Below are 27,892 nucleotides of genomic sequence, written 5' to 3' on the forward strand. Positions count from 1 at the left end.
CAATAACTCAAATTCAATCTATATTGAATTCTATATTGAATTCAAATTCAATATATCCTGCACACTGAATGTCACCTATATGTATCTAGCCCAACATTTCGTGCTTATTCTTAATGGCAGTCCATCCCGGGAAACCCCATTTTTAAATTGTTGACAACTTATCCTGCACTCAGGGGCGTGGTCTAATTCCAATGAAACACCAGCAAGTTCAGATTTCAGGTTCATTCATCTAGACATAGTCATAGTACGCTGCCACTCTTCTTAAATAATTGTCAAAGTTTCCCAAAAAAAAAAGGTAAGGAATATAATGTAGTGAAAACAGTTTATTTCTGGAAAAAAAAACCAAAAAACGTTTGATTCAGAAGGCAAGAGATTTGCTTGTTTCATCTCTTTAAAATACACTTTATACACATTTATGTACTTGTTCATGTGGTCAAACAAATGCTGCTTTCATCATGCTTCTATTGTGGTTCCTTGCATAATTACTATGCCACTTATATAGAACAACTAACTTCAAGTTAAGCTCCCACTACAAAATAGGGGGGAAAAAATACTACACAAACTCGAAGAAATACGTTAAATTTCAATTTCTACATTTCTACATTCATCTGTCAGGTTTTCTGACCATAAGGCACTACACAGCCTTAAACAAGGCACGTCAACAAAACTATTTAAACAAAAATAGTGCTTTAAAGGTCCCATGAAATGAGAAGTAACTCTTCAGTGATGCACCCACTTGCATCAAGTGGGTTAGTTGTTCATATACCTGCTACCTCTATTTTATGATTTTAAAAACTTTACAACTAATTTTGTGAATGTGTCATAAAGTCAGTGGTTCTTAAACGTTTATCTAGCGGAAAACAAACAAAAAGATGCTTCATTACAGGAAAACAGAGTGATTTGTTGACTCGCTCAGGTTTGTTACTTATGGGTCTTCGGCTCGTTTAGTGTTCACAATCTTCGTTGTCCTTGCATTGATGAAATCGGATTTCTTGAAGCGACCCTGACGTGACAGAGAAAAGTGTTAATTATAGACTTTACTTTGTTAAAGCCCATTTGAATTTGATTCCCATCTTTGGTGCCACCTGGTGGTAGTTTTAAAGAATACACCATAGAAGACATTACATACTGGCAGCTACAAGATGAAGAAATCGGTGAATTAAATATCTCAGACACTGACATTTAACCTGGTACCTACAGCAATTCATCAACTTCCATGTTATATCATATTATATAAAGTTGACTAGCAGCTAAATGCCTAATCTGCATGGAAGAAAATGAGCCTTACATTTAAAATGAATCATTTGTTTAGTGTAATCTGTGCCCTGATGTTTAATAAAACTCATAACACAGGTCTCATGAATGATACAGACCAAAAAGGCAAACATCAACATGTTACAAGAGCGACAGCCAATCCAAACACGGACAGAGAAATGTGGATGACTGAAAAATGAAGCGTCACAACAGCTTTTGAACAAATCCTGGGATATGAAGCAGGAGCTCACCTTCTTTAAGGCTCCGTTGAGATCACCATGCTTCCACATTTCGTGCAGCAGGACACATGCAGTCTGAGCTGCTCGGCTTGGTCCATAACTAAGAGGCAGAAAAGAGAAATTCATTGTTATTTTTCATATATGAAATAACAGTCAGTACCAACAATGTCATATTAACCACTATACTGAATATTTGTTCATAAGACCTGCTTATCATCAGACATGAACCGGTTGACACATACGAACACTTCACGAGCAGTGATGAGGGGAGAGTTGACTAACCCATTGTAGGTTAAGCTGATTTTGACAATCTTCGGGTGGGCTCCCTGGTTGAGGATGGTTTTGACGTGCTTCGCGTCGCTCTGACTCAGGCTGATCAGGATCCGGAGCAGAGATATCGTCACATCACTGGGCAGCTCGGTGTCGGGGTCGTCGCCGGGCAGCATGTTCACAAGACCTGTCAACACCTCGTCCCCTTTGGATTCACATAAAAAAATAAAAAATAAAATAAAATAAAAATGTGTGGATTTCAAATAAAAGCTGATGAGGATAAAGCGACAGGCTACTGTTCAAAACCTTACCAATGAAGGGGAGCAGCTCCTGGTAACGAGAGAGGTTTCTTATTAGAGATATGGCCGTTCTCTTTGCGCCGCTCTCTCCGTCCTCTAAGATCTTCTGAATGTGGAGGAGACCTTTTTCACGCTCCACGATGATGAAGGCAAGGGCTTGGCTCAGCTGTAAGACCACAGGAAATGGACTAAACATGTATCTGTTTGATGATCTCAACCGTTATTAGAGCTGATTAGTGTGTCAGTTTTAATATTTAATTACCACTCGATAAATAAATATTATTTAATTATTGGCTTCCAATTTACCTTGATGAATATACCGTATTTCCTCTAATAGTGGCCGGTATTCAATTAATAGCTGGGTCTCTTATAATTGCGGGGGCGTGGTTTACACTCATCAAGGCCGTAAATACAAGCCTCGCGCGATCGTCAGCCAATAATAGATGTAGTAATGCACAGGTACCACAGATGGCAGTAGCAACATTTGACGTGTCACATGAACCCAGATTTTCTGAGTTTTTCTGTCAAAACTTTAATGACCCTCTGGTTTGCTATGGCCACTTAAATAGCCGTAAGTTTGTCATGTGTGTATGGTACCATTCTAAAACCTTGTCAATTTGCCCAATAAATGGACCCTGTTTATTTTTCAGAGTTCAGACTGATACAAAGGTGTCATTTATTCGCTCGTCCGTTCAGACCACCCATAAACAAGCGTTTATTAATCTTGCCCGCCTGCTGTTGCGTATAGTTAGTCCTGCTGCTAAAGTGAAAATAAATAAGCAAATAAAATAAAATAAAAGAGTAAATGGTAGGAAAACTTGAGCAAATATACCGGTACGTACCGGTATGAATAATAATAATGGCCGGGTATTCTGGACGGCTGAGTAAATGAAGGCCTCAATTAGATGCAATACGGTATATTTATTATGTATCATATAACTGATGAACCAGCTGTTTTAAAGCCAGTTAGACAGTTTTCCCTCTATACAAGTATCTGTTGAAGTGGCACACCGTGTCGTCTTACCGGTCCGTTTCCAGCTGTGATGTTCTGCAGCGCTCCGATGGCAGTCTCCTGCGTGTGGTGGCGCTCGCTGCAGGCTATCAGTGACAGGTACATCCGGATGGTGATGGGATTCCACAGCCACTCTACGCCAAGGGGGTTTGCCTTCTCCTCCAGCAGGGGGCGCGGTCGGTCCAGGTCCTAAGAGAGAAAAAGGCGTGAGCTGCACATTTCGGGTCACAGGCTTCATTGGATTCACACTAACAACAACAAGAAGAGGCAGCGATTGACAGCTTTAACAATATAATTATGCATTTAATGACATTTAATTTCAGTTGATATGAGAAGAACGGATGAGCTGCATCACTATGCGGTAAAATCAGCTTTTAGGAAAGGATTCTGTGTGAGAGACCTTGACTAACCAGCACAGAGCCCTGACATAAACCTGGTCAGATAACACAGGGATGAATGTGAGCCTGCACTGTGTGCCAGAAACCCATTATCAGTGCTGGACCTCTCTAATGCTGTTGTGGCTTAACGGGGCAAAATCCCTGCAGCAAGGTTCCAAAATCTTATGGAAAGCAGCAGAATGGAGGCGTCTGCTGACGTTATTGTACCCGTAGGAAACATATAAATCATCAATTCTGGAAAGACACATTCACATACTTTCACATGTACGTGTCATCCAGGATTATGGAAATGTTATGCACACAGATCAACCATAACATATGGACACCTGCATGATATTATGTTGCCAAAACAGCTGTGACCCATGGAGGAATGAACTCCACCAGATCAAACTTGTTTACCCATGCTTGATTGGACATGGATCTGGAGAATTAGTTAGCACAGTGAACTTCTTGTCGTCTTCTTCAAACCAGTTCTGAACCCTGGGTGCATTATCCTGATGAAAGAGGACACTGCCATCATGGAATACTGCTTCCATGAAAGGATTAACATGCACCGTGTCCGAAATTGTTCACTCACTCCCTAACCCGTACTCCCTGTGTAGCATCGCACTAACACAGTGAGCTCAATCCAAACAGCTTTAGGACACTACATGTACTCATTTTAGTCCAGAGGCCACACTCCACACAATTTGATCTCAAGGGGGCCGGACCACTAACACAATAGCTTATTAACTTGTAAATAACGACAACTCCAAATGTTTCCCTTTACATTAGTGTAAAGAAGCATAAGTGCAAGGTGCAAGTGCAATTTCTTATTTTATCGAATATTTTCAGCTGTTATCTTGAGTGTAACTTTTGCAAATTCATCCCACGGGCCAGATTGGAACCTCTAGTGGGCCGGTTTTGGTCCCCGGGCTGTGTGTTTGAAACCCCTGGTCTACATCGAGGTTTGGATAGATGGTATGCATCAAAGTAACATCCACACAAAGGTAAGGACGCAAGAACTCCCTCTGCTGACTTGCTTTCTTCTTAAGTGACGCACACAGACCTGACCTCGATGTAAAAGAAATGGGATTCATCGCACCGGGCACCTTCTTTCATCGCTTCAGGGTCCAATTCTGATGCTAACATGCCTATTGTACTCCTGTCTGAAGACCGGGAACATACCACACGAGCTTGGCATCCTTCCGGCACAACAACTTCAGGGACAAAATGATCACTTGCAGCATAATATATATCTCACCTACCAGATAATCTGCATTAACCTATGAGGGGTTATACTGTAATGGCTGATTGGAGTACATGCTAGCAGCTTATTGACTTCTACGGAGACTTGAAGTGAATTACAATCTTACCTATGGATCAACATCTTTCAAAATGTACTTATGTGAACATTGTTCTTGGCCGGGCCACTCTTGTAAAATCGACTCAGCAAGTCATTGTATGTGTGTAAGTACATGAAATCTAGAAGTAACACGGGAACAGCAATGCTAACAAGAAAACTTGACTTGGCTTAAAGAAGCTTTGTAGAACTGAGAGGAAGTGCATTGTCGGAGTGGATTACTGTTCAAAGGGGATTACCTCTGGGATCTCGGCAGCTCTGTACGAGAAACAGCCGAAAACCGGCGGGCTGGGAGCCGAGTTGGGTTGAGGCTCGGTGCAGGTGTAGTGCGGCGGAAGCTCTGACTCGATCTGATAAGACAGGTTGTGCAGGATGCAGACGCAGTTCTCTGTGGACTTGAGAGCGGATGGAGATGTAGATAAGTGTCAGATTCACCAGTGAGGCAAGTTCACGCACACATCATAAAACTTTAATGGAAGTTACACTAAAAGTAATAGTAAGTAAGCTTAAATACCGTGATTACCGATTTAGCTACATCCACCTACTTTCGTTCACTTTAAATCTGAACTGATATTTACGTCTTATACATTAAGTGAAGGAATTTAATGAAGTTGACCTTTTGGACATAAAATGTCATCACTTCACTATTTGTTCCGGTTAGATAATTGTGTGAAATTAGCTCCCAAATTCTTCAATTATGGCCAAAAATATCTTGGTGTGAGAACAAACGTGACCTTTAACCACTAAAATCAGCTCATGCTTGAGAGGCCGCCAAATGTGAAGAAACTCCCCGGGTCTGAGATATCGCATTCCCATATAAAAATGGAACACACAAACAACCCGATAACGCAACGCCTCTGTGCCAGTGAAAACCATCGCTGACCTCTGTTGAGCACATATCGGCAAATACGCAAAGACTACTTGTGCTCCAATACTTTTCCCTCTTGTTTCTTATAAGCTTTTACTTCAGTAAAGTTTTCAATGCAGGACTTTTTACGCGTAACCAAGTATTTTTAAATTGTGGTAATGCTACTTTTACTTAAGTAAATGATCAGGGTACATCCCTTTCCTGAAGTAAGTTTAAGTAAGTAAGCGAGGTCTACATGTCCAGAAACAGTTTATATACACCGATCAGGCATAACATTATGACCACCTTCATATACGATGAATACATGAATTTGGAGGCCAGGTCAAAACCTTGCGCTGTTTTTCAGTTTTTTTTGTGTCTGTTTTTTTATGTCTAAGTACATGTCTAAGTAACATCCACACAAATGTCAAATCCAAAAGTTTCCCCAGCAGAACATCAAATTGTCACAAGATGGTCAGCGTTATTCGCTACTCCTGTCAGTGGTTTTAATGTTGTGGCTGATCGGTGTATGTTAGAAATTTAGCTTTTCTTGTGAAACAAATCGTGAAGACAAATGTTTTCTCTGGAATTCAAAATCATTTTCATTTCACCTTGTCATCTGCCTTATAGTCCGCCACCGTCCCCCGAACGTAGTAGACCAGAGAGTCAATGAGATTGTCACACTCCCTCATCTCTTTCCTGACATCCGGGCCGGCAGAGCTCAGATTTCTGCGAAAACAAAAACAGTCAAAGCCGTCACTGGGATGATTTGTGTTGTGTGTGTTCCAGTCGGAAGACGTTTTGTATTAGTAATGAAAATCTTCCTGTCAACCAGGTTCACAAATGCCTTGTTTTGTGTATCAAAACGTGATTAGAAATCATGACAAATGATCCCGCGGCTAAACTCTACAAGAAGAATGACACAAGAGGTCTCTTTGCGCAGAGACGAAACAGGAACAGAAGAGAAACTCATGGTTTCTATCACCCGCTGGGAGCTCGGAAGGCTTTTGAACACGAAAAAAAAAGAGAACTTGATAACGTTGGGCCGGCGAAGGCTGAATGATTTCAGTTCAGCAGAGCGAGAGAAGAGAGCCCGATGAATAATTCAGGCTTTCACTCTTTTCATCTGGCTGGAGTTGCCAGGGGATCAGTGCGTCAGATATCTCCTGCTGTGTAAACAGAGGGATGAAGTGTGTCCAAACAAGTACGAGGCAGAGACACGACGCAGAACCTCAGACCGCGACAGATAAATCGTGGTTTGGCACATCGTCATGATTGTAAAGAAACCGTACAAATGTATGATTGACAAGTAGGTGTTCTGCTCTGTTTTCTTCTTCACATTCATTTTTTATTTTATTATTTTTGATCAAAAAGGTTCTCCATACATCCATTAGGGTTATTTGCACAGAATATGACTCAGTATTTCCTGCTGATTATTTTCAACAGGATTCAGTTCACCATGTTGACACACTGATTACTCATTACTCGGCACAGCACAGACTGATACTGTAGCTCAGCCACCTCTCACCTGTGTTTTCACACAGAATAATCGTGTTATTTTGCACAGCCACCAAATGCAGACACTACTGAGCTTCTATGCCTTTTAATTTCTACACATGTTACTCTGATCTGTTGTTTGTTTGTTTCATGTCCAGCAGTGTTTGTATGAATTTGTAGTTTGGGGGGGGGGTAGTAGTTTCTCACCGTAGGCAGCCGGTAGCATTGTGGAAAACCTCAATGTCGGCGAGGAGCTCATCTTTCGGGTTCTCGCCCTCGCCGATGCCAGAGCAGGGCACCAGGACTGACTTGGTGAGGACGTTTAAGGACTCTCTGGAGAGGTGGTCCTTCAAAAGGTCGTGAGAGGAGAGGTTCCACAAGATGCCTAGGAGTGAGATGGACTTTGTTATTTGCAAGGATGTGTTTCATGTTTTGATCAACTGTGTATACACTCACCGGCCAATTTATTAGGTACACCTTGCTAGTAAAAGGTTGGACCCCCTTCTGCCTTCAGGACTGCCTTAATTCTTCATGACATACTTTCAACAAGGTGTTGGAAACATTCCTAAGAGATTTTGGTCCATATTGACATGATAGCATCACGCAGTTGCTGCATCTATGATGCCAATCTCCCGTTCCACCACATCCCAAAGGTGCTCTATTGGATTGAGATCTGGTGACTGTTGGTATTCTGCATTCCTTGGTTGTAATGAGCGGTTATTTGCCTTTGTATCATCTCCAACCAGTCTATCCATTCTCCTCTGACCTCTCTCATCAACAAGGCATTTTCGTCCACACAACTGCCGCTCACTGGATATTTTTTCTCTTTTTTGGACCATTCTCTGTAAACCCTAGAGATGGTTCTGTGTGAAAATCTCAGTAGATCAGCAGTTTCTGAAATACTCAGACCGGCTCGTCTGGCACCAACAACCATACCACATTCAAAGTCACTTAAATCCCCTTTCTTCCTCATTCTGATGCTCAGTCTGAACTTCAGCAAGTTGTCTCGATCACCTCTACATGCCTAAATGCATTGAACTGCAGCCACGTGGCTGGACGATTAGTCATTTGTGTAAACAAGCAACTGAACAGGTGTACCTAATAAAGTGGCATGCGAGTGCATGTGAACTCAAGTTAAAATACCGACCAGTGAGCTGCCGTCTGGTCTCCGTGTCACGGCTGCTCTGCAGTGCCTGCAAAATGAGAGCCACGCCGTCATTGTTCTTCACCTCCATCTTATTCTCGCTGCTCTGATAGACCACATTGCGCAGCGCTCCAGCGACGACATGCTGAACCTCCTCGCTGTCGTGGTTAAGAAGCTGCAGAAGCTTTTCGATCCCATGGAGATTGTACACCTGCATATAGGAGAGGATATTTGATGCAGGCACATAATAATTATGTATCAAGCTGTATCATGGTTGTATGTCCCACAGAATGCATACATAAAATATTGAACGTACCATATTTTTAGCACCAGCCTTTTGGAAACATTTACTTTGTATGAAGCTGGCTGCGTTGACCAGCGTTTCCTCGTTGTCCTTGCCCAAAAGGAACACGGCTCGCTCTAGTGTCATCTCTGGAGGCGGCTTTTCTGACGCCCTACAAGGAGACACAAATACTCATGGGAAACTGCCTATCACGCACCAGGACAGACAATTAATTAATTCCTAAATAAATGAATTGTACAACGGAACACATAAATCTCACGCTGTCATGATATTCTGTGTCTGCATTTGCTGAACAGGGAGTTCTACTTCCATCTTCTTCCCCATGTCCCCATCCATGATGCCAACGGAGGGCGGGTACGAATTCAGTCTGAAGGACCTCTGGCCCATCCTACCATGGGCCAACCAAGAAAAGCCTCCTTCGGGCTGAACAGGACCCCGCATCATATCACCATTGTGTCCCTGCACATTGTTTACATCATCCCAGATGATGTCCCCACTATGAGTCCATTGAGAGCCATAGCCGCCGTTTTGCCGAAACCCTGAACTTCCAAACATGGACTGCGTTCCCGGCGTCTGTCTGAGCGACCTCTGCGTCCTTCGGGGCATCTCTGAGAAAATGTAGCCCCGCCGCGAATCAGACACATGTGAGCGGTATGGCAGAGTGCTCGCCGTGGTTGAAGGACCGGATGCCGGGATGGTGTTCATCCCGTAATGGTAAGTACTGTAAAAACGAGTTCGAGGTATCTCAGGACTTGGCGGTGGAGACACTTCCACCCTCCTGGATGCTGTTCCCATGTATCGGTTAGGGAGGGAGCTGTTTGAGAAGCCATTTACCTGTAAAAAAAAACAAAAACAAATCCTCTTTAATACGTTGTTACTCTGGTGTAAAAGCTCCTTATGATGCTTTGTACAGGTTGCAAGGTATACACTACTCAATATATATCTGGGATTATGGTCCATGATACCCAACACATTTCTAGGCACTAGTATTCTGACATCAGTACAATGGTAAATTACGGTGGCTTGGATTATATAATAGAAAATATGTAAGAATACTGCATTTACAGCATGCCAATGTAATCCTTTTAAAGTTATGAAACCGTCACGTTGGGGTAGGTTTTACGGTTGCACCCAAGTGCAGGATAAAATGCGATAAGGTTGGGATGCAAAAAAAAAAAAAAAGGTTTAAATTAACAAAAGGCGCTGCGGACAGCAGGTCACCCAGAACTCGACAAAAAAAAATATTTAAAAAAAAAATCACAAGAACGCAGAATCATGTTTTGAAGTCATGCATGGAAACAAAGATGACGCAACAGGGAACAAAGGGAAAGGCAGGGCTGTACGTACACGCACAGGCAGAGGGATGACAGACACAGGTGAAACTAATGTGGGCGGAACACACAAGGAGAAACCAATGAGCAATTAAAGGAAAACACAGGGAGTGACACCAAACAGGAAACTAAGAAACTTGACAAAATAAAACAGGAAATTCAGAACATACAACAGGCAGACAGAATCATGACAGAAACAAATTATAGTATACACAAGTCACCAATGTGAGCAAAACAAACATGAACGGTGCTAACATCATTCAATAATTAAAATATAAAATGAATATAAAGCCTTATACGTTGCATTTGAATAAGTTGCCTTAAAAAAGTAATAACATTTTATATTATTTTATCAACTGACAACTGACAAGACAAGAAGTAAATTAAGTTTTCACAGATGTTATTTTGTCAGTATTTGGACTCCATACAAACAGCACCACCCACAACCAAATACACTTAGGAGAGTCACAATCACATTCATTTGTAAGGTCAAGTCAAAGTTAATCATGCAGCGATTAGTGTGATAAGCTCGGAGGCGGTGGACACACAAAGTAGCAGCTGCAGATCATTTGACTACATTCAAATTATGGAGTAATATCACGATAGGAGGCAGCTCATTCCTTCAGTACTTCAGATCGGCCTCAGCTGCAAAAATGGCCGTGAGATAAACATTTTAATAATAAATCAACATGACTAATCGCCCTAAACTGTTCTTGTGTTGGTGCATGCATGATTAAATGGAAATAAAAAAAAAGGCGCCCTACCCTTGTGTTTGATAAAAATCCATCCACAGCATCGAAGCTCCTTGCTGTGGTTTTCTGTAAGTGGAAACCACCTGAAACAAGCCGGAGAGGTTTTGTTTGAGTATAGTGTTGCACAGTGTAATTACCTGAACGCATGGCAACACTTCCCCTCGTCAGGGGCGTGACTCCCACCCCGGCTTCCTCAGCTACGAAGGCGCAGTAAAGACTAAACGGCGATGAAAGCATCTTTTTGATCTGCAAGCCAATTTGGCAAGAGGAAGGGAGGCGCCGAGTAGTGAAGAATAGACAGAACACATCAAACACATATTAAACCCTGGCTAACATTTTGAAGTTTTTTGGGGGAAAAAAATAATATTTAATAGATTAAAAATTAATAGACTAAGACGATTAGTCAACTAAAGAAAGCAATCAGCAGATTAGTTAATAAAAAAGAGAAATCGTCACTAGTTTCAGCTGTTGGGTTCATGAAAACATCAAGTCTAAAAAGTGCTGGAATCTAATTATTATTTTCCATAACCCTCACACCTGTTCTTAATTAACCTAATTTGGGTCCTATGGGCTGAGGGGATGGGCTTCTGTGGGTCAGGTTTGTTCCAGCTCCAGAATTTCGAGGCCAGGTCAACACCTTGTCCTGTTTTTCATGTTTGTTTGTTTTTTTAGTTGTTCCCTGTTGGGGATGGACGCTGCCTGGTCTGGTCTAGGCGGGGGCTACACACCTAAGCAACATCCACACAAATGCAAAAAAAATAAATAAAAAATCCCAGCAGAAGAACTGAATTGTCACAAGATGGTCAATATTGTTCGTGTCTCCTGTCAGCGGTCATAATGTTATGCCTGATCATTGTATATGACACTTTAATACTAACGCATCAGAGTGCAAGCAGCCTGTAACTACCAAATTCTAGTGAGATGTTTGGTCATTTGAATATTTATAGAAAGGTAACCAACTGGTAACAATCACTGGGTAAAATCTTCACCTTAAATGTATCTCATAAATAAATGTGGTACAGTAGAAAGTAGACTTTCTCTTTTTACATGTAAGGAAATAGAAAGTATAAAGGAGAGGAAATGAAGTAATGGTGGTTTAACACTGTCAAGTTGGCCAATGGGTGAGATACTCAACTGTGTCACCGGTTTTGAGGCAGACTGATGAAACTGCAGAAACCTGTTGGACGAGGGAACTAGTGTCGCATGCATTCCATTCACAGAAAAATGTCAGTATTTAGTGTAAATAATAGCAGGCGCAGAAACAGACGCAAACACAGGCAACGAATAGATAGTCTGGACAAAGAAGACTAAGGGGGTTTGGAAGCCTGGGGGTTTCTTATCTTAGGTATGATGACCTTTTAAAAGATCACTTTTAACACAGTAAGTAAGAAACAGTAATGTTTCTAGTACACTATGTGAAAGTTTAACTCACCAGATACTAACATGAAATACTAATTTTTAAACATACATCAGGGCAATAATGTTAAATGTTGTTAACTATTGTTAACACATTGATTTACAGTCTAATACAGTGCCTTTGGTATTATTATCTATACACAACATGTAATTTAAGATATGAATGGTGGGAGGAGGATGCGCCTAGCTCTGAGTGTCCCACAGTAATCCCCAGAAAAATGATCCCTTCAGGTAGAAACAGTAGCAGTAGGAGTGGCCAGATGTGCATCTGGTCGTGGACAACAGTGGCAAAAGTATCATGTTAATTTCACACGGCGGTCATGTGAATAGTTGACGTAATATTACCGTTTGACTGAGACCTTTTCGCCCTCCGTGCCAGAGTCAGCTGGACCTGCTGGTGGACCCGCTGGCTCCGCTCGTTTGAATCCAGCCTCGTCGCGGATCCCAGAGTCGGCTCCGCCGGCAGAGCCAGGCTGGTGTCGTCCAGCACGAAAGAGCTCTGCGCAGGTAACGCCGATTTAAGAAACACCTCGTCCATTGTGACAAAAAAATAAAGTACAAACGCGAGTCTAGATCGGCGTCTTCATTTCACCAGATAGATGCTCTTCCTGGATTAATAATCTGCTTTGTTGTTTCTCGCTCAGGTGGATCGACCAGCGTCCTGACAGTGAGGAGGGCGGGGCCTACAGGCGCACCTGTGGTGTCAGGTGTCCCCGATGGGAGGTATCTGTATCTGCTGGCGTTGTGACGAACGCTTCGTCTCCATCACTCAAGTGTTGTCACTTTTAATGTAAAATATTTTATACATGTTGGAATACATTACGTTTTAAATTTAATTTATTCGGTTGTATTTGTTGTTTGAGTGATATAAAAGCCTTTATATAAATTATGTAATATTCTGAACTAATATACAAATGTGGTCAAAGGAATTAAATTGTATAAGCTATGACAAGAATAAGCCATCGCTAAGGTTGGCTGTTAGCTTAGCAAACGTCTGCCTCCATAAACTGGACCAACAGCACCTCCACACTTTATAAAATGTATAATTTATTCATATTCCTTGGAAGGAAATAAACAACAGTAAAAAAACAAACAATCAAACACAGAGTCATTGTCACCAATCAGCAGATGCAAAAAGGAACATTAGCTTAACCTGCTTCATGTCTTTGACTCAAATTTGAACCAAATTTCATTAAGTGTTCAGTTTTTCATTTTTTCTTCTTTTTCCCCTTTTTTTCTCTATTTGCTGAACATAAAACATTTTAAAATTTAAAAGCATTTGTTTCCAGGCTGCTTCAAAGCTAAGCTAAACCTGCTTGCTAATCTACTATTTAATAGACAGACAAAGGAGCTCAAATGCCAAATTATACCTTCATAATGAGCTCCATTTTGAGCAGATGTAACATGCTGCTACAAATACATTCAAAGTAAAACAACTCTTCCTGGGTTTCTTTGCTTCACTCTTAGGCTACTTTTATTCTGAAGGTTTTGAAAACAGCACGTTTAAAGTAGCATTACACTGAAATATTGCTGCTTGTATTTATGACTTTTTTAAACAATTAAAAGATGTTGCATTACCTGATTTAGGCACATAAAGATGATCACTTAACTTGTTACAGTATGACTTGTGTGCTCATTAAAGGGCGAGGCATGTGAATTGTTCAGACGTCATTGAGTTTTGGAACAGTGCTGCTGACATAGTCTACTGATAAGCGTGTACAAGATGAATTTATGTGTCAGCAGTATCTGTGCCAAAGCACCACCCTCTCCAGCTTGAGTTGTAAGATGACAATGCTGCCAGATCATTTCAGAGAAAGAGTATGGTCAATTTCTCTCCTTTCAACTGAAGCTAAAGTGTGAGCTAAAGTCATCCCAAAGGCTAGTATGCAGTACCCACTATTTCAGAACATGAATCATGAATTTTGTCTCAGTTTTATGATCCTTGTCAGTGAATATTGCGCAAACTGTCTATAACCAGAATTTCCATCTTTTGTTTGTATTTAAATGTGAGGCCCTATACCAGGGTCATTCCTCATAATACACTAAACCCTCAAATATTTGTTTCTTTTAAATCCAACAAATCATCATATATTTTCACTACTTCTAAAAACAAAGGCCTTGAATCACTTGGAAACCAATACTCCTTTGTACAAAAAGTAGACATTTCCTTCAAAAAGGTGTATTAAACTGTAAATTTCCATATATAAAGTGTTCAAAAAGGATGAATTAAACAACAGCAAGTTACAGTAAGATTTTTCCCCTTTAATGCAATCTTTTCTCAGAAACAATCTTTCCAGTACAATTCTTTAAATCACTTTCACATTAAACTTTCCTGTGCATAATATTCAGACAAAAGGTGACAAATCTTTTCCTCGTCTGACCAGTCACAGATCAGCAAAGACCCGAGCATCTAACAGCACTTCAGCAAGTGGAGGAAGAAGGTGTTTCAGTCAGCAGCAAGCTGACGTTAAGCTATGAAACAACACGACTGACAATTTCAAATTAAACAAATCTTTGTATTGTCTTACATGTTCAATTACATGAGCATGAAGTGAATTTTAAAACAGTGTGGGGTAAACACTAAGTGACTAGGCATGATTCAAACAATGGAGGATGTAGCCCATCTCTAAACACACATTTCTTCACATTATAAATTATTATATTTTGAAGTAATAATAACAGACTTATTGAAACAATGTTCCTTATTCACAAAGTCACTGACATGTAGGTCTGTAGGTCAAGATTTTTTTTTTCCATCGGAACATGAACAGATTTTTTTTAATTTTGGCACATCATATTTCACATTCATCGATCTGTAATACATACATACATACACACACCAGGTCAAACAAGGCTGAAGCGTTATGGTAGCTGAACCGGTGTGCCAGAGTGTATGATACAGCAGATAAGATTTTGTAACAGAGCAGCACGACAGGGAAGGTAAAGGGGGAAAACAAAGTCAGTATCACAATGGAAAGACAAATCTTTTAAAGGACCAGTGTGAATGACTTAGTGACATCTAGTGGTGAAGCTGCAGATTGCATCCAAATGAACACTCCTCCAATTCCAACATGTATGGTATGTTGTGGCAGCCACTTAATAAAACACTTGCTTCGAAGCAGGCCTTTTATGCCTGTTTGTCCCTTCTGGGCTACTGTAGAAACATGGACGGATGAACGTTCCATTTCTACCAATAGCTCATGCTAAATCCTAAACAATGGTCCTTTAACTCCAGCAAAAATGTTCACATGAAAATTGCCTGCATGTGTGTAAAAAAAAAAAAAACATTTTCAAGTCTTTACTACTCTTTTTAAAACTGCCTTGTTTTCCCAAAATGTTACATATCTCTATTTATGCCTTGTTAATACTTATTCAACTGGTTGGACATAACAAACACACGTTTGTTAGCAAAATGCTATGCAAAAAGAAAATCACCTTTTTTTACCAATTTCTCAAAGACTTGTTTAAGGATTCAGGTTACCAGCAATCCTACGTTCATTCTGTGCTTTTCACAGCACATCTCATTCTGAAACTCTTAAACCTCTATTCTCGCGACTTCACGATTCCTTCCATCATCACAACACAAACCAAACGTCACATCCTAAACCTGTGGTGCATCGTCACGTGTGATACAAACATCCTGTACTGTACATACTTAGTGGGGGGAGGGGGTTTCTGCGTGTCGTCTTCTGCCATTTTGTACATCGTTAAAAAATATATAAAATATCAAGAGAAAATTTACAGGTTCATTCAGGTTAAAAACACATTTCAATGGCTCTCCTCAACGCTATTTACAAATCTCTGTATGGTTACTTGTCATCATTCAGCTGTCGTAGCAGGAGAAAGTAGGAGTCGGTACTCTATGAGGATGAGTTAGCAGAATGAAATGAATCTGAAATGTGAGCCACTTTTCTTTGGATTTGTCTTCTTTTAACAAACGCCTATTTAACAATTTCCACTTCATTTTAAATGTTTTTGGGTGTATTATTGTCTCTAATTCGGATGGAGAAACACAAACAGCACCAAATGTTCCAAATTAAAATGCCGTCACCGTCTTTGTAAATCAACTTTGCGACGTACAGTGTAATGGGTATTTTTAACATGTTATAGACCACACCATTAATACATGGGTCAACAAAAAAACACAGTAGTTGTCTGATTCATTTGTTGCAGCCCTAGATTCAAGCAATATTGATTGCTTGTGGACAAAAACAATCAGATTTCTTTGCAGCACCATGAGATGACACAAATGCAATCACTGTCATTTTCATTCATTAATTTTGCAAATCCACTTTTTACAGCGAGTTTAGACCTGCGGAATAACACCGAAGGCAAACGTGTCCTTCACACAATTAAATACTTTCACAGGGAAACGCTAAAAGGTATGTGGCTTTAAACAAACAACAGAACAATGTGTTTGGATCAGACAAGGTTAGAGGACTCGTAACTCCGCAGGCCTTGGCTGAAGTTAAACATAAACAGAGCAGTGCCATGTCACAGGAGGATGTCGCGACACAGAACGATCGTATCCAGTTTTCAGTTTACTGAGGTAGCAGCTCGCCGACAGCTTTTGCCATGACAACTGTCACTTTGTTCTCATGTTTCAAATACTTTCAGTTTAGTTTTATTTTGAAAAGCAATGAAAGGAAGTGGTTAGGTCAATCAATTCAATGCTGTAAAATATTAATTTTTAATGTCCAGAAAATCTAACTATATATTACAACAAATATTTCTGAAACATGTCAGTGTCTCCTTTAAATTAATATCCTCATAGTATAATTGCTCTTCTCCTCATGGGTTGATGCTCATCACATTATTAAGTTGAGAAAAATTCCCCCACACCGATGTGCTTTGGGGTCAGTTAACCTTTTATTGACTACACTGCATATTCTCTCTGCTAAAAGAAAATAAAAATGACCATTAGAGAAATAAAATACAACATTCATACAAAGTAAGGCATTCCTTCACTAGGTCATTCACGCCAGCAGAGTGTACAGCTTCCTCCTCCCAGACTCCAGTCTTGTGTTTGCCAGCAAAAAGAAAAGTGTTCTGAATCGGCCATATCCACAGTTTTTTTTTTTTTTTCACCTCTGTCTGAAATGTGAGCTTCGCCTGCTTCTCCCGCTCAGTCTTTTATCACAGTCCCGGAAATGGCTTTGGTCTGTCCTGCAGCTAACATTAGAAATTGTACATACAAGAGAGCCACGACTCTGAAAAGTCATTAGATTCATGCAAGAGACTGTACAGACTTTCGGTAAACTGTCCGAGCAGGACGAGCTGGACAGGAGGCGGGGGGTGCAGTCCTATCTGCAGGAGGAGCCCAGCACGCCGCCTGTCGAAGGCGTAGTGGGTGTAGCGCTGTAATGGGGGTAGTTGTCGTTTGGCGGCGGGCTCGGGAGGATTGAGTTTCCGTTGGTGGGGGAGCAGCTGAGCTGGAGCCTCCGCAGGTACTCGGCGTGAACGGGTTTGTGGCTCTGCAGCACTTTGATGGCCTCCTCTACGGTGAACCACTCCCGCTTACGGCCTGCAGATGGAGCCAAAGAACATGTATGGAAGCTTTTATTAGCAGCTTTTCCTCTGTATCACAAATACAACGCTTACAAAATCCATTCAGTGTCTGTTATTATACAGAATGTGCATATATAACAGTCATTTTTAACTCAAAGCGTGTGAGGGTTAATGTGTTGCTCTCTGTTCGTTATTATAGGAAACAAAACTTTAAAAAGTGAAATTCTTTGAGGTGGGGCTGAAATTATTTGCAGCATGGTCCCACAGAATGAAGTACGTATGTAACCCTTTAAGACCTGCACATAAAAGACCTGAACATAGAAAACTGATGGACAAAATTCAAAGTATGGCTCAACCCTGGGAAGTTGCACTTTAGGGTTAGGGTTAGCCCCAGGAAGAGAGAGTTGTTTGGAGGAATTTGTTGGTAAAAACAAAGCTAGTTACACCCTTGAGATGTCATGAAGCCCAACTTCCCAGTGTTCGGCCACGCTTCGAGTTTTGTCAACAAACCACTGTGAGTTACGGTAATTCAAATACCGTGTGCTATCACCAGTGATACGTTCAGGCTTTAAAGGGTTAAATTAGATCTGCCATGTATGCAAACTTAAAAACTTGACACATTCGGGCAAAGTGAATGAACTGAATGCATCGGGCTCTGGAGAAAACTGGGTGTCCTCCACAGAGCGCATGACAAAGTGTCCACGGCACTGACAGCTGTAATAGATCAGTGGCCTACATTTATAGGCACCTGTTGTCACCGTAGTCTCCATGCTGCCCTAAACATAAGGTACCAGAGGAAGTAGGCACCACAGCTGTAAGTGTAAACGTTCATGAAGGGAAACCGTACCTATGTTGACGGAGTCTTCCCAGGCCTCCAGTGTTTCTGTGACGGTCAACACATACACGTACGTCCGGTGCTTCCGATCTTGATTTTGCTATAAGGATCAGAATCAGAACAGATCGGAATTTTGCATTAGTCACGACGTGCGCTGAACGCCTCGTACACGCCCATTAACATGCAGTGAAAGAAGCGTTTACCTCAAACACGCCGAGCAGACGTCCTAGCTTGCCCTTTACACCAGCCTGAGGTATAAAACGGAGAAGAAAAACAATCTAAGAGGAGGTTCTTTTATTTCAGCAAACAGAACAAACTCATGAGACACTTTGTTGAGTGGCTGCAGCCTCACAAAAAAAAGAGAGAAAAAAAAAAGAGCCACGTTGATGAATAGATGCAGAACAATAGCATTGTTCAAACCCGACCATGTTCTGAGTCAAAACAATAGGAATTGTGTATTACATTTCATGGTTTTAAAGAACTCCGTGGGCCGAACTCAACTCTAACCTCCTCAGCTTTGTTTTGATACAGAAATGCTTGACAAAACACTTACCCAAACACACACACGAAAGATTAAATCTGTGTACAGTGACATTTTTGGAGTTTTGTCTCCACGTCTTTACTGTTAAGCAAACTCTCCGTTAAGCTACAATCGATGTTTTTTTAGTAATCTTTCTACGCACGACCACAGAGAGTGACAGAAAGTCTTTAGGAAGGACTTATGTAATAAAAGTCATCGTTAGAGTTAAGACCTGGACAAATCCTGGCAGGAGCCTCGTAGGGGTGTTATTACAGATACGCACCCCGGTCCCTTCTATCACACTTGTTTCATTAATTCAGATGTACTTGGCAGGAATCGCGTTACTGTCAAGACATATGACATCTGTCCTTTCCCCCTGCTCAGCATACTTCACAAGTGTCACTCTGTCCCACTGATGTGTCCAGCAGGATAGGGCCGCACAGGAATCCAGAGAGGAGCCAAGTTTAGACCTCTGACGTAGCCGAGAACATGAGGTCCTCAGCGATCGGGACCTCCGAAATACCACCAGGCTCCTCAGTCACTGGGCTCCTGACACTCTAGCCCTTTAGAACCCAATCCACCTTTAGCACACAAGCTGCTTCAGAACATTCACCTTCAGCTCTGTTTGTTGTTGTTGTTTTGTTTTTTTTTTTAACAGAAATGAGAAGTGTTCAAGAGTGACACTTGTGCATCCAAGGTGTTTGAAGCCGTTTGACACACGGCGCTACATTTCTGAAGAATATATCAAAGGTATCGAGTTTTGCGCAGCCTCACGTGACGCCTCAGCAATGAACTCTGGACTATATTAAATATGAATCCCTAAGCGGTGCTCCCTTCACTCACACACATAAACACTATAGGATCTTGCTCCCGCAGTTTGATACTTCCATCAAGGACTTTAGCAGCAACTGCTTTAACACCGGGACATTTCCTAAAGGCTAACTTTTGCTACTTTGGAACTGTAGCTTTATGGGAGCAACACAAACTATTTCCTGTATGGATTAATTAAGTATTGGTGATGATGATTTGTAACTCGGAACCATCTGGAAAAAGGTTGAGCACTTTCAAATTTGGTCTAAAGTCATAGATCGAGGAGCTTTGAAAGTTAGCAGCAGTAGCACGTCGGTATCTTTGGCGAACGTTTATACGTGCTGGTGCTTGTAGCGTGGCCAGGACGTATCGCCTTGAGATCTCATCTCATAACAAACCAGCTGCCTCGCAGTCGAAACATAGATATTGTGAAATTATTCGTCTGGAAACTGCTGCGTTATCACCATCTCGTGGCCAAAGTGACCTCGCTCTGGAGACCTGGTCGGTGCGAATAAATAAAAACCAGTGCAGAGATTTATTCACCTCCTCGAACACCTCTCGCACCGCCGCGCCGCACGGCTCCTCCTCTGGCTCCATCCCTCCCCCGGGGACAATCCACTGGTCCGGGTGCCGACTGCTGCTGACCAGCAGAACCTGTCGAAGAGAAAAACTTTGAGTTTTTTTCTTATTTCACAGGATCGTCTTTGAATGCCCCTTGATGACGAAGATGAAGGATGCTCTTATATTTATCCATTTTTTCGTTGGGAAGTCAGCTCTAATCTTAAGTATCGTAGTTTTTATTGTTCACTGTAATTTTATGGTCATCTATTTATCCTTTTCCTTCTCTCTGTACATGTCCTGGGCCCTCTGCCATCGTCTTAAAGGTTCTTTATAAATAAATCTCGAGTCGAGCTCGAGTCTCTGTGCGTATCCATACATTAAAACGTCACATAACAGACAGCGAGGACCTGTCGCGAGCCATGACCGTTTGAGCTCAGGAATCAAGAGGACAGCTGATCGGTTGTGCCTCTTCTATTTATTCCCTCTTGTTGCTTACAGGACACTAGACTGAAATACATGCATGAAAGTGAGGAGGTATTTCCTGTGGACTTTTCTTAATCCTGATATTTAGTTAATTACACACAAGCCTGGTATTTTAGATAAATGGGAGTTATAGTTCTCTTAAAAAAATACATATTTTTTCAACCATTTGTGGGATTTTTTTCTCAATTTTTAGGGTTTTATTCCAGTCCAGTAATTACACTCCATCAAACTCTGTCCCGATGTGGTTCCAACACAACCTGACCAGGCAAACAATGCATGTAGACCCAGTTGGAGCCCGGCCCGGGGGCCTGGAGTGCGGGGGGGCGGGGGGGTGGAGGGGTTTGAATTACACTAAAGTTGCAGTGAGCACCGATATGCGCAGATCAGGTGCGCCTGTGTCTGCGGTTTCTGGAGGTATCCATATAGCAATCAGAACAGCCACCGTGCCCAGCTGCTGTAAACATCATCACATTTACATGGGAGCAATTCAATCATCATCAGTCTGTGACAGGAAGCGGCTCGTAACGAAATCAGCAGCCGAAAAAAAAAAAAAAAAATCTAATGGAATTCAGTTACTGTCTTTGATTGATGGTTTGTTTACTTGCGCTTATTTTTTTTTTTAATCTTGCTCCATTTAATATGTCATGTTTGGAGATTTCAGCGCACTTGGTCGGGACACATACAGCACTTATGAGGCGCCAGCCGAGGAGGCGTCAATGTCACCTGAGCAGCAGCAGCAGCAGGGCGCGCCCGGCAGTGAATGTAAATACGCATGCATTAAAAGTGAGAAACGTGCGCGGAGCAGCTTGTGCAACAGATGGTGAGATTCCACCTCCGCCGCCCATCTGATCACCATATCCAGTAATCCGCCAGAGGAGTCAGCCTGTCACTTAATCCTAACTCAGCTTTCGTGTATCTTCCCTCGCGCTCTCTAATGGGATTGAGGCCGCGGCTACCGAAAGTCTCCCGAGGCTCTCCTGAGGGCCGCAGGCACATGCTCCGATTGTGCACATGCTCCGAGGCCTTGACAGCGAGCCGCGGCGGCTGCCGCCTTCCTCACGTGCCGCGCTCCCCCCCCCCCCAACTCGGCCGCCCGCTAATTCCCGGGCGATACAGGTTAAGATGAGGTTGATGGGGTATGAATGTCAAGTATGAAGATGTGGATTAAGTGTGAGCTTTTGCATTAGATGAAAAGGCTGATGGAGAATCACACAGCACGGGCGTTTATCCAACAGGACAGGTGTGCGTCTTATATAATATATAGTAAATGACACCTGTTAAGTTTCCTGCACTAGACGTCTAATCAGGAGAGTGCAAACTGTAGGAAATACGCAAAGTTGACCCTTGTAACGACGACTGTTTTACCCGTGAATAGTATTCGCGGAATTGTAAAGTTCATATCTTTTTAAGACCGTTTTTTATCTCACACTGTTAGTCAGAAGTCTGTGCTTCATTAAGGTTTGTTGATGCAGGAGCGCGACAAGAAACCTTTCCAGTTATATTCCTGTATGTGTATCAAAGGTTTTTGGGTGAAGGGTGTCTTTTCAAATCACTCATAGTCTGAATTACGTAAGATTTTAAGTGTGAAAAAGAGATCTTATATTCACCAAGAAGATGGTATATTTAGTTTTTCTTTTGAAGATTTAGAAGTTTGGGCGTGTTCAGAGATTTCTCCGACCTCCATCTCTCACTGTCCAACAGTGTGTGTGTGTGTGTGTTTTGTGTGTTGGTAGTGAGGTTAGGGAGTGTGGTGTAGCGGTGCGTGCGTGTGTATCAAGCCACAGTTCGGTGCTGCAGGCGAGGAGTTTTGTGTGCGCTTTTTCATTTTGATCTGTCTGTGTGTTGAGCTCACGCCAACGAGGCTTAAGGGAGATCGCTGGTGTCAACGCGGCCTAAGCCGGCAGCATGATGTATACAAAACAAAAAGCCACCCAGCTTCCGGGGCAGCAAGGACGAGGCAGGTTGCTGCTCTGCTTTTTCCATTTAAATCTTCTGGTTGCTGCCTGTCCTCCGAACACGGTGCCGTTTGGTTGACGAATTAAGAATTTCGAGCGTTGAATCGACATATTACAAACGGCGTTTAATTAATAATTTGCTTCTTCACATGTGCCTCTCAGATGGGTACGGCTGCAGCGTGGTGCTGCCTTTGAGCTTTACTGAAGGACGCATGAGCAAGAGGAAACATTTTGTTGCCATAATAAATTCAAGCCTGCAGGCCTCTAATTGTCCCCGTGGATCGCTTTTAGAAAAACCTCGCCAGCTCACTTAAACGCAAGTATTATAGGTTTATTCGGCTGTCGTGACTGTGGCCGCCGTGATAACGGAGGACCGACTCTTTTACTAAGTTACCCAAACCAGCAGTCACGAGTTCCTTTCAATTTAATTTATCACCTTTCAACTTTGCTTTGCTATTTTCGCGTTTCCCCCCAACACTGACACTTTACTATCTGCTTTTACAACTGTCATCCACAACTCATTCTTGAGCATTTTACAAGTTAAAGTGTAATTTTACATCACTGTTTTTTTGACCCATTTCTACACGCGGTGTTGACTCAAAACTCCCAGTGACCTCCATCTTTTAACCGGGTTTGTCAATCCTGCAATCTCCTTAAGCAAACTGTAGAAATATCCGTTTGTTATGTAATTATTGCCTTAAGGACATTGATATTCAATGTCCAACACACAAAACAAACCAGCATCGCCTTAAACTCCGCAGGCTACGATCCGAAGTGGGCCTGAACGCCCCAAAACAAAATAACTCACACCGTCTTGATAGATAGGTCCGAGGTCAGCTGACAGCTACACTGCGAGCACAGAAACCCCGCTTATATTTGGAAAGAGGGTAAGGATGAAGGGGAAACCTCAGATGGAGAGGGTGGTGGTGGGGGGTGGGCTGATTTTGCAATTCACACCACTTCCCAGGGAGCTGACAGGAGGCAAACGAAAAAGTTTCCAGCAATAAGATTCAACTTTAAAAGTCGGGACAATGAATTAGAGAAAGCAGGACTGGCGCTGGTTTAAAACACAGACTAAGAAAGTGAGTCTTCTGACTTGGCCCAAAGGGGGACAGCAGGGAAGGAATATTCTGGAGGACATAAACACCCCTCCTCCCTCCCTCCTGCAAGAGGAACGCCTGTAGTTGTCAAATAAAGAAGGCTCCAAATGCCAGGCCGGTCTGGGTACTGGGGGGAGCCAACGATGGAAAGTTGTACACGCTAAAGTACAACAGTGCAGGGCCAGAATCAATATTGCTAAGACAGTAATAGAGTCGCTGCATTACACAACTACTAATAGAGGAGCTGTAAACAGAGAATATCAGACAGGGCTGGACGCCCACATTTTAAATTTCAATCTCTCACACGGAGCACTCCGTCTGCCATTTCCAGTATAACTCTATTTAGCTATAATGCGATGAGCACGAATATGACAGCTGAAAGTGTTGCTTTGACCAGATTTTATGTAATTATCTACTTTGACAAAAAAAAAAAAAACTCAAAAAACACTGACTTACAACACCAATAAAACTGAAATATTATCACCTTAAAAGCCGATATCGTAAACAAGTGACACATTCAGGAGAAACACAGAGGAACGGCGGCGCCAACCAACTTTTCACGCTCTGTTTTTGTTCTCCACCAACGCCTGAGTGAAATCTCCAGCTGCTCAGGTCACAAACGCTGCTCCTGTTCAGCGCTGGTAATGTAGTTGTTTGTTAGTCCTCGGTTAAAATGACCGACTGCTGCTGCTCCAGCTGCAGCTGCAGGCACGAATTGTGTATACAGCGCGGAGCCCGAACCAAAACAGTAAAGCTGTTGATCGGAAAACCAAAACAATGAGCTGAAAGGCGCTAAACGGCGCGGCGACGCTGCGAGCGGAGGGGACGTGTCGCTGTAAACAGACCATTTCACGATGCACGGGTTTAATTTAACGAACTCGCTGATATCTTCGCTCTGGAGACTTGGTGTTATAAAGGTATTAGAGCCATCAGGCGATTGTGGCAGTCACACAACCACCACTATTTGATTGTATTTTGGGTGAGGCCCAACCACATTAGAGAGTTGTGACGCAACCATTTAACAAACCTGTTTGTCAGCCACACACCCATAATTATGTGGCTTTCACAGTGTGCTCCAAAACATCCAATAAGAATTTTGTTGACACGTTAAAACAAAATTATGCTAAAATATTTAAACAGTTTCACCCTATCACTGCACTGGGCGCTCTATTGCCACAGAGGCTCCATGCAATTTACTCGCTGCTAAACTCAGGTGGCCTACTCTGCTATCGTTGCTGTCCCTCCGCACTGTCAGGTTCCAGCTTTCCTCTGTTGGGAGTTTAATTGCTGTCATAGAGTATCGTACCCCAAAGGCTCTGCTTTCTCCTTTCCTGTCCAAAACAAAACAGCCGAGCGGCACACACAGCTCCCGTTTCCCCACAGTTGGGTATCCCGTGACGAGGAACTGATTGTGTTCAGGTAAAGCATAGATAACGCAAATCCCTCTATCTCTTAAGAAAAAAAAGGGATTGTTAGCACCCCGCCTGCAATCGGAGCGTCGTACAGTATTGGTTGTCGTTGTTATCTTTGTCAATGCGCGAGTAGACATGCCTGAAAACGCAGAGCGCGGCGGTTACACCTACACACTTCTGTTGTCACATTGTTCTCCGACCGTCCTTAGGTGCAAAAAGTCACAAGAAAAGACAGAGTGAAACTTGCGCAAAACATTAGCAATAATAAACGAAGATGACACTCAATGTCATACATCGCACTCAAACATAATCATGGCGTGACACCTGGATACGTGAGCGCATATGTGGGTAAAATCCAGGTGTGTGTGTTGTACAGACAAACACTGGAAGGACCCACCAGAGCTATTTGTGGCAACGGGCCGGGCTGTGTTTACTGTATATCGTATTCATGGCACACTAAAAGAGGCTAAATTCAGCCAAGAAGGAATCTGCAAGAAATAGGCTTGACTTTTGGACCGTAAGACTTAGGAGTAAAATAATCAGTGGATTACCAGAGAACAAACACAAAAGTATTAAATATAATTAAAGGTCTGTCTGGACTGCCTAATTATATCTTAGACTAATCCTGTAGTTTTTGCACTGTTTCTTATGGTTCGCCGGGTTTTGAGTTATTTTGTTCGTGTATAGTTCTGTTTAGTTTAAAAAATACTGTACTGTGATGTATGTATAAAATATACAAAGAGTGCAAAGACAAAAAGAAATGTTGGGGAAGTTGCCAGTTACCCAATGTGTTAGTTGTTGCAGCAACGTGATTGTTGCATTATTAACTCGGCTTGGCCTTGAAATTGTAGCTGAAAGCTACAGAAATCTTCTCTGATGTGTCTGTAAAGGATTGCATATCACTTAGAAAAGGCTTTAAGGCTCAGCAACATTATGTGTCTGCCCCGTCACCTTCATTATTTACATGATGAAGGTCCCTTTAAATCCTCATCCACATAATTGCTACGCAGCTGCCCGCTCAGGGCCGGCGGGATGCAGCATAATCGTGAATGGCCACTTGCATGGTCATGGATGCTTACGCTGTATTAAATGTGGTGAAGTGAGAGATATATTTATTAACAGCGTAGACGCCTATATTCTTATCGCCCCACTAAACGCGAACCGGTGTTAACCCCGCGATTATAGGAAACGCGCAAAAAAGAGCGCCTCGCCCCCAGTGTTGCTTTCTCCAAGCTAGACACAAGCTAAAAGCGTGCGTCGCCAATGTCTCTTCAAAATAAAAGCACCACTTTGTCTTACACCGCAGATTAAGCGGGTCCCCTTTGCCGCGCGTCTTACTCTGAAAAGCCCCAACCGTCGCCTGAATGTTGCTAAGCCAGTCTTCCTTGACAACAGCGCTTTTTCTCTTTTCTCTACGTGCTCCTCAAAACTAGCCTAAACTGGATGGCCCGAGGCGCATCAGCAACAGTAGCTACACCACGGGAACACAAAACCAAAACAGTGGCCTTGAGACACGCACAAAAACACGACGCGGGCGGCCACGCGAAGGGGGCGACACCATAAACCCGAGCCCCGTGGGTGTTATTGTGAAATAAAGAGTAATTTATTGATGGGCCACCCCGGTGCTCCCTGAATGACTGGGTGCAGAGACAGGAGATGACTAGGCCACAAAGTCACAACACACCACCGCTGCACGGTGTTAACACGGGCCGGTTAAACACAACGTTGCGCTCCTACCTCTTCCTCACGCTCGTTCTTGAAGCACAGACACGCCGCTCGCTTCTTGAAACCATCGCCGTCGTATGTCCTGGTCTGGTTCGGTTTGAGCTTCATTGTGAACGTGTCCAGTCTCCCCCCTTTTTTTTCTGTTTCTGGCAGAACCCGGCAAAAAAAAAAAAGAAAAACCCAAAATGGGGTAAAATAAACAAGGGAAAAAAACGGAGAGAGAGTAAAGAGAAGGGAGTCCGGAGAGTTAACAGCAGAGCCGCCGCATCGTCGCAGCTCTCTGCATCCGCGGTCGGAGATGGTCAGTCATTAATAAGAGAAGGAGGGTCCGGGGATACTGGAGAGATTCCGCCGCACTATCATGGACTTCCGTAGGGGGGAAAAAATAATTAAAAAATAAAAAAAAATCAGGTCGTCTGTGCAAGTCAAGGCTCCAGATGCCACTTGAGATCTCCGGTCGGCTGCGTACTGTGTATGTGTGCCCACGGGGATAGAGGGAGCTTATGTAGACTACAGCCTACACAGCAGCAGCAGCACAGCCCTCCTCTGGACCCGTCTGCGCATGGCCGCTGACTCAGTACAATGAACAAGCAGCAGGCTCAGGCTGGACTTCTGGTGGGGATCGCTCCTCGGAGCCAGGGACGATCCGATTGGCTGGGCCGGTCTCGGTGGGGCGGGGCCAAAGGGCTGCCCAAAACAGTGATAATAAACATGTGCGTATTATTTCCAGCAGTGCAGCGGCGCATTCATTGCTGCCGAGCTGCTGTAACATTTCACATTGATCTTGACTGGTAGGTTTTTAGCTCGACTCAAATGACCCGCTGTCTAAATTCAGTCCTCTGCTGCAAGGCCAAACTCACATGTTCACCTGGCACCAA

General features: G+C 42.7%; 2 protein-coding genes and 1 long non-coding RNA gene across 4 annotated transcripts; 1 reads left to right on the plus strand and 2 right to left on the minus strand.

Annotated features, from left to right (window-relative positions):
- Nucleotides 1-305: 305 nt before the first annotated feature.
- On the minus strand, nucleotides 306-12,753 carry pkp2 (plakophilin 2). The gene is made up of 13 exons (XM_047575117.1): nucleotides 12,451-12,753; nucleotides 10,702-10,772; nucleotides 8,866-9,440; nucleotides 8,619-8,757; nucleotides 8,306-8,513; nucleotides 7,366-7,543; nucleotides 6,273-6,390; nucleotides 5,054-5,209; nucleotides 3,087-3,263; nucleotides 2,075-2,228; nucleotides 1,776-1,968; nucleotides 1,506-1,593; nucleotides 306-1,003 (listed from the first exon to the last, which is right to left on the minus strand). The coding sequence occupies exons 1-13, from the start codon at nucleotides 12,641-12,643 to the stop codon at nucleotides 926-928; spliced, it is 2,328 nt and encodes a 775-aa protein (XP_047431073.1). The 5' UTR covers nucleotides 12,644-12,753; the 3' UTR covers nucleotides 306-925.
- Nucleotides 11,757-15,299, plus strand: LOC124999900. Its single transcript, XR_007111242.1, has 3 exons — nucleotides 11,757-12,069; nucleotides 12,485-12,612; nucleotides 12,750-15,299. It is a non-coding gene; the product is annotated as an uncharacterized LOC124999900 (long non-coding RNA).
- On the minus strand, nucleotides 14,347-27,604 carry nudt4b (nudix (nucleoside diphosphate linked moiety X)-type motif 4b). Of its 2 annotated transcripts, XM_047575118.1 has the most exons (5): nucleotides 27,027-27,600; nucleotides 20,322-20,432; nucleotides 18,652-18,696; nucleotides 18,461-18,548; nucleotides 14,347-17,629 (listed from the first exon to the last, which is right to left on the minus strand). In XM_047575118.1, the coding sequence occupies exons 1-5, from the start codon at nucleotides 27,120-27,122 to the stop codon at nucleotides 17,409-17,411; spliced, it is 561 nt and encodes a 186-aa protein (XP_047431074.1). In that variant the 5' UTR covers nucleotides 27,123-27,600; the 3' UTR covers nucleotides 14,347-17,408. The 2 variants fall into 2 exon arrangements, with proteins under 2 accessions (XP_047431074.1, XP_047431075.1); XM_047575119.1 differs by lacking the exon at nucleotides 20,322-20,432 and having other exon boundaries at nucleotides 27,027-27,604.
- Between the last annotated feature and the right edge of the window lie 288 nt (nucleotides 27,605-27,892).

The sequence above is a fragment of the Mugil cephalus genome, chromosome 22, assembly GCF_022458985.1.
Source record: "Mugil cephalus isolate CIBA_MC_2020 chromosome 22, CIBA_Mcephalus_1.1, whole genome shotgun sequence".
In the NCBI taxonomy this organism is placed as follows: Eukaryota; Metazoa; Chordata; class Actinopteri; order Mugiliformes; family Mugilidae; genus Mugil; species Mugil cephalus.

What these genes read in the sequence shown, in the direction of transcription:
- pkp2 (XM_047575117.1), bottom strand. Translation starts at nt 12,643, where the DNA reads ATGGACGAGGTGTTTCTTAAATCGGCGTTACCTGCGCAGAGCTCTTTC. An exon ending in GGAGCTGCTCCCCTTCATTG is followed by an intron (nt 1,969 to 2,074) that starts GTAAGGTTTTGA and finishes GTGAATCCAAAG; the next exon opens with GGGACGAGGTGTTGACAGGT. An exon ending in ATCAGCTTAACCTACAATGG is followed by an intron (nt 1,594 to 1,775) that starts GTTAGTCAACTC and finishes TCTGCCTCTTAG; the next exon opens with TTATGGACCAAGCCGAGCAG.
- nudt4b (XM_047575118.1), bottom strand. Translation starts at nt 27,122, where the DNA reads ATGAAGCTCAAACCGAACCAGACCAGGACATACGACGGCGATGGTTTC. An exon ending in TGCGAGAGGTGTTCGAGGAG is followed by an intron (nt 18,697 to 20,321) that starts GTGAATAAATCT and finishes TTTATACCTCAG; the next exon opens with GCTGGTGTAAAGGGCAAGCT. An exon ending in GTCTGCTCGGCGTGTTTGAG is followed by an intron (nt 18,549 to 18,651) that starts GTAAACGCTTCT and finishes TGATCCTTATAG; the next exon opens with CAAAATCAAGATCGGAAGCA.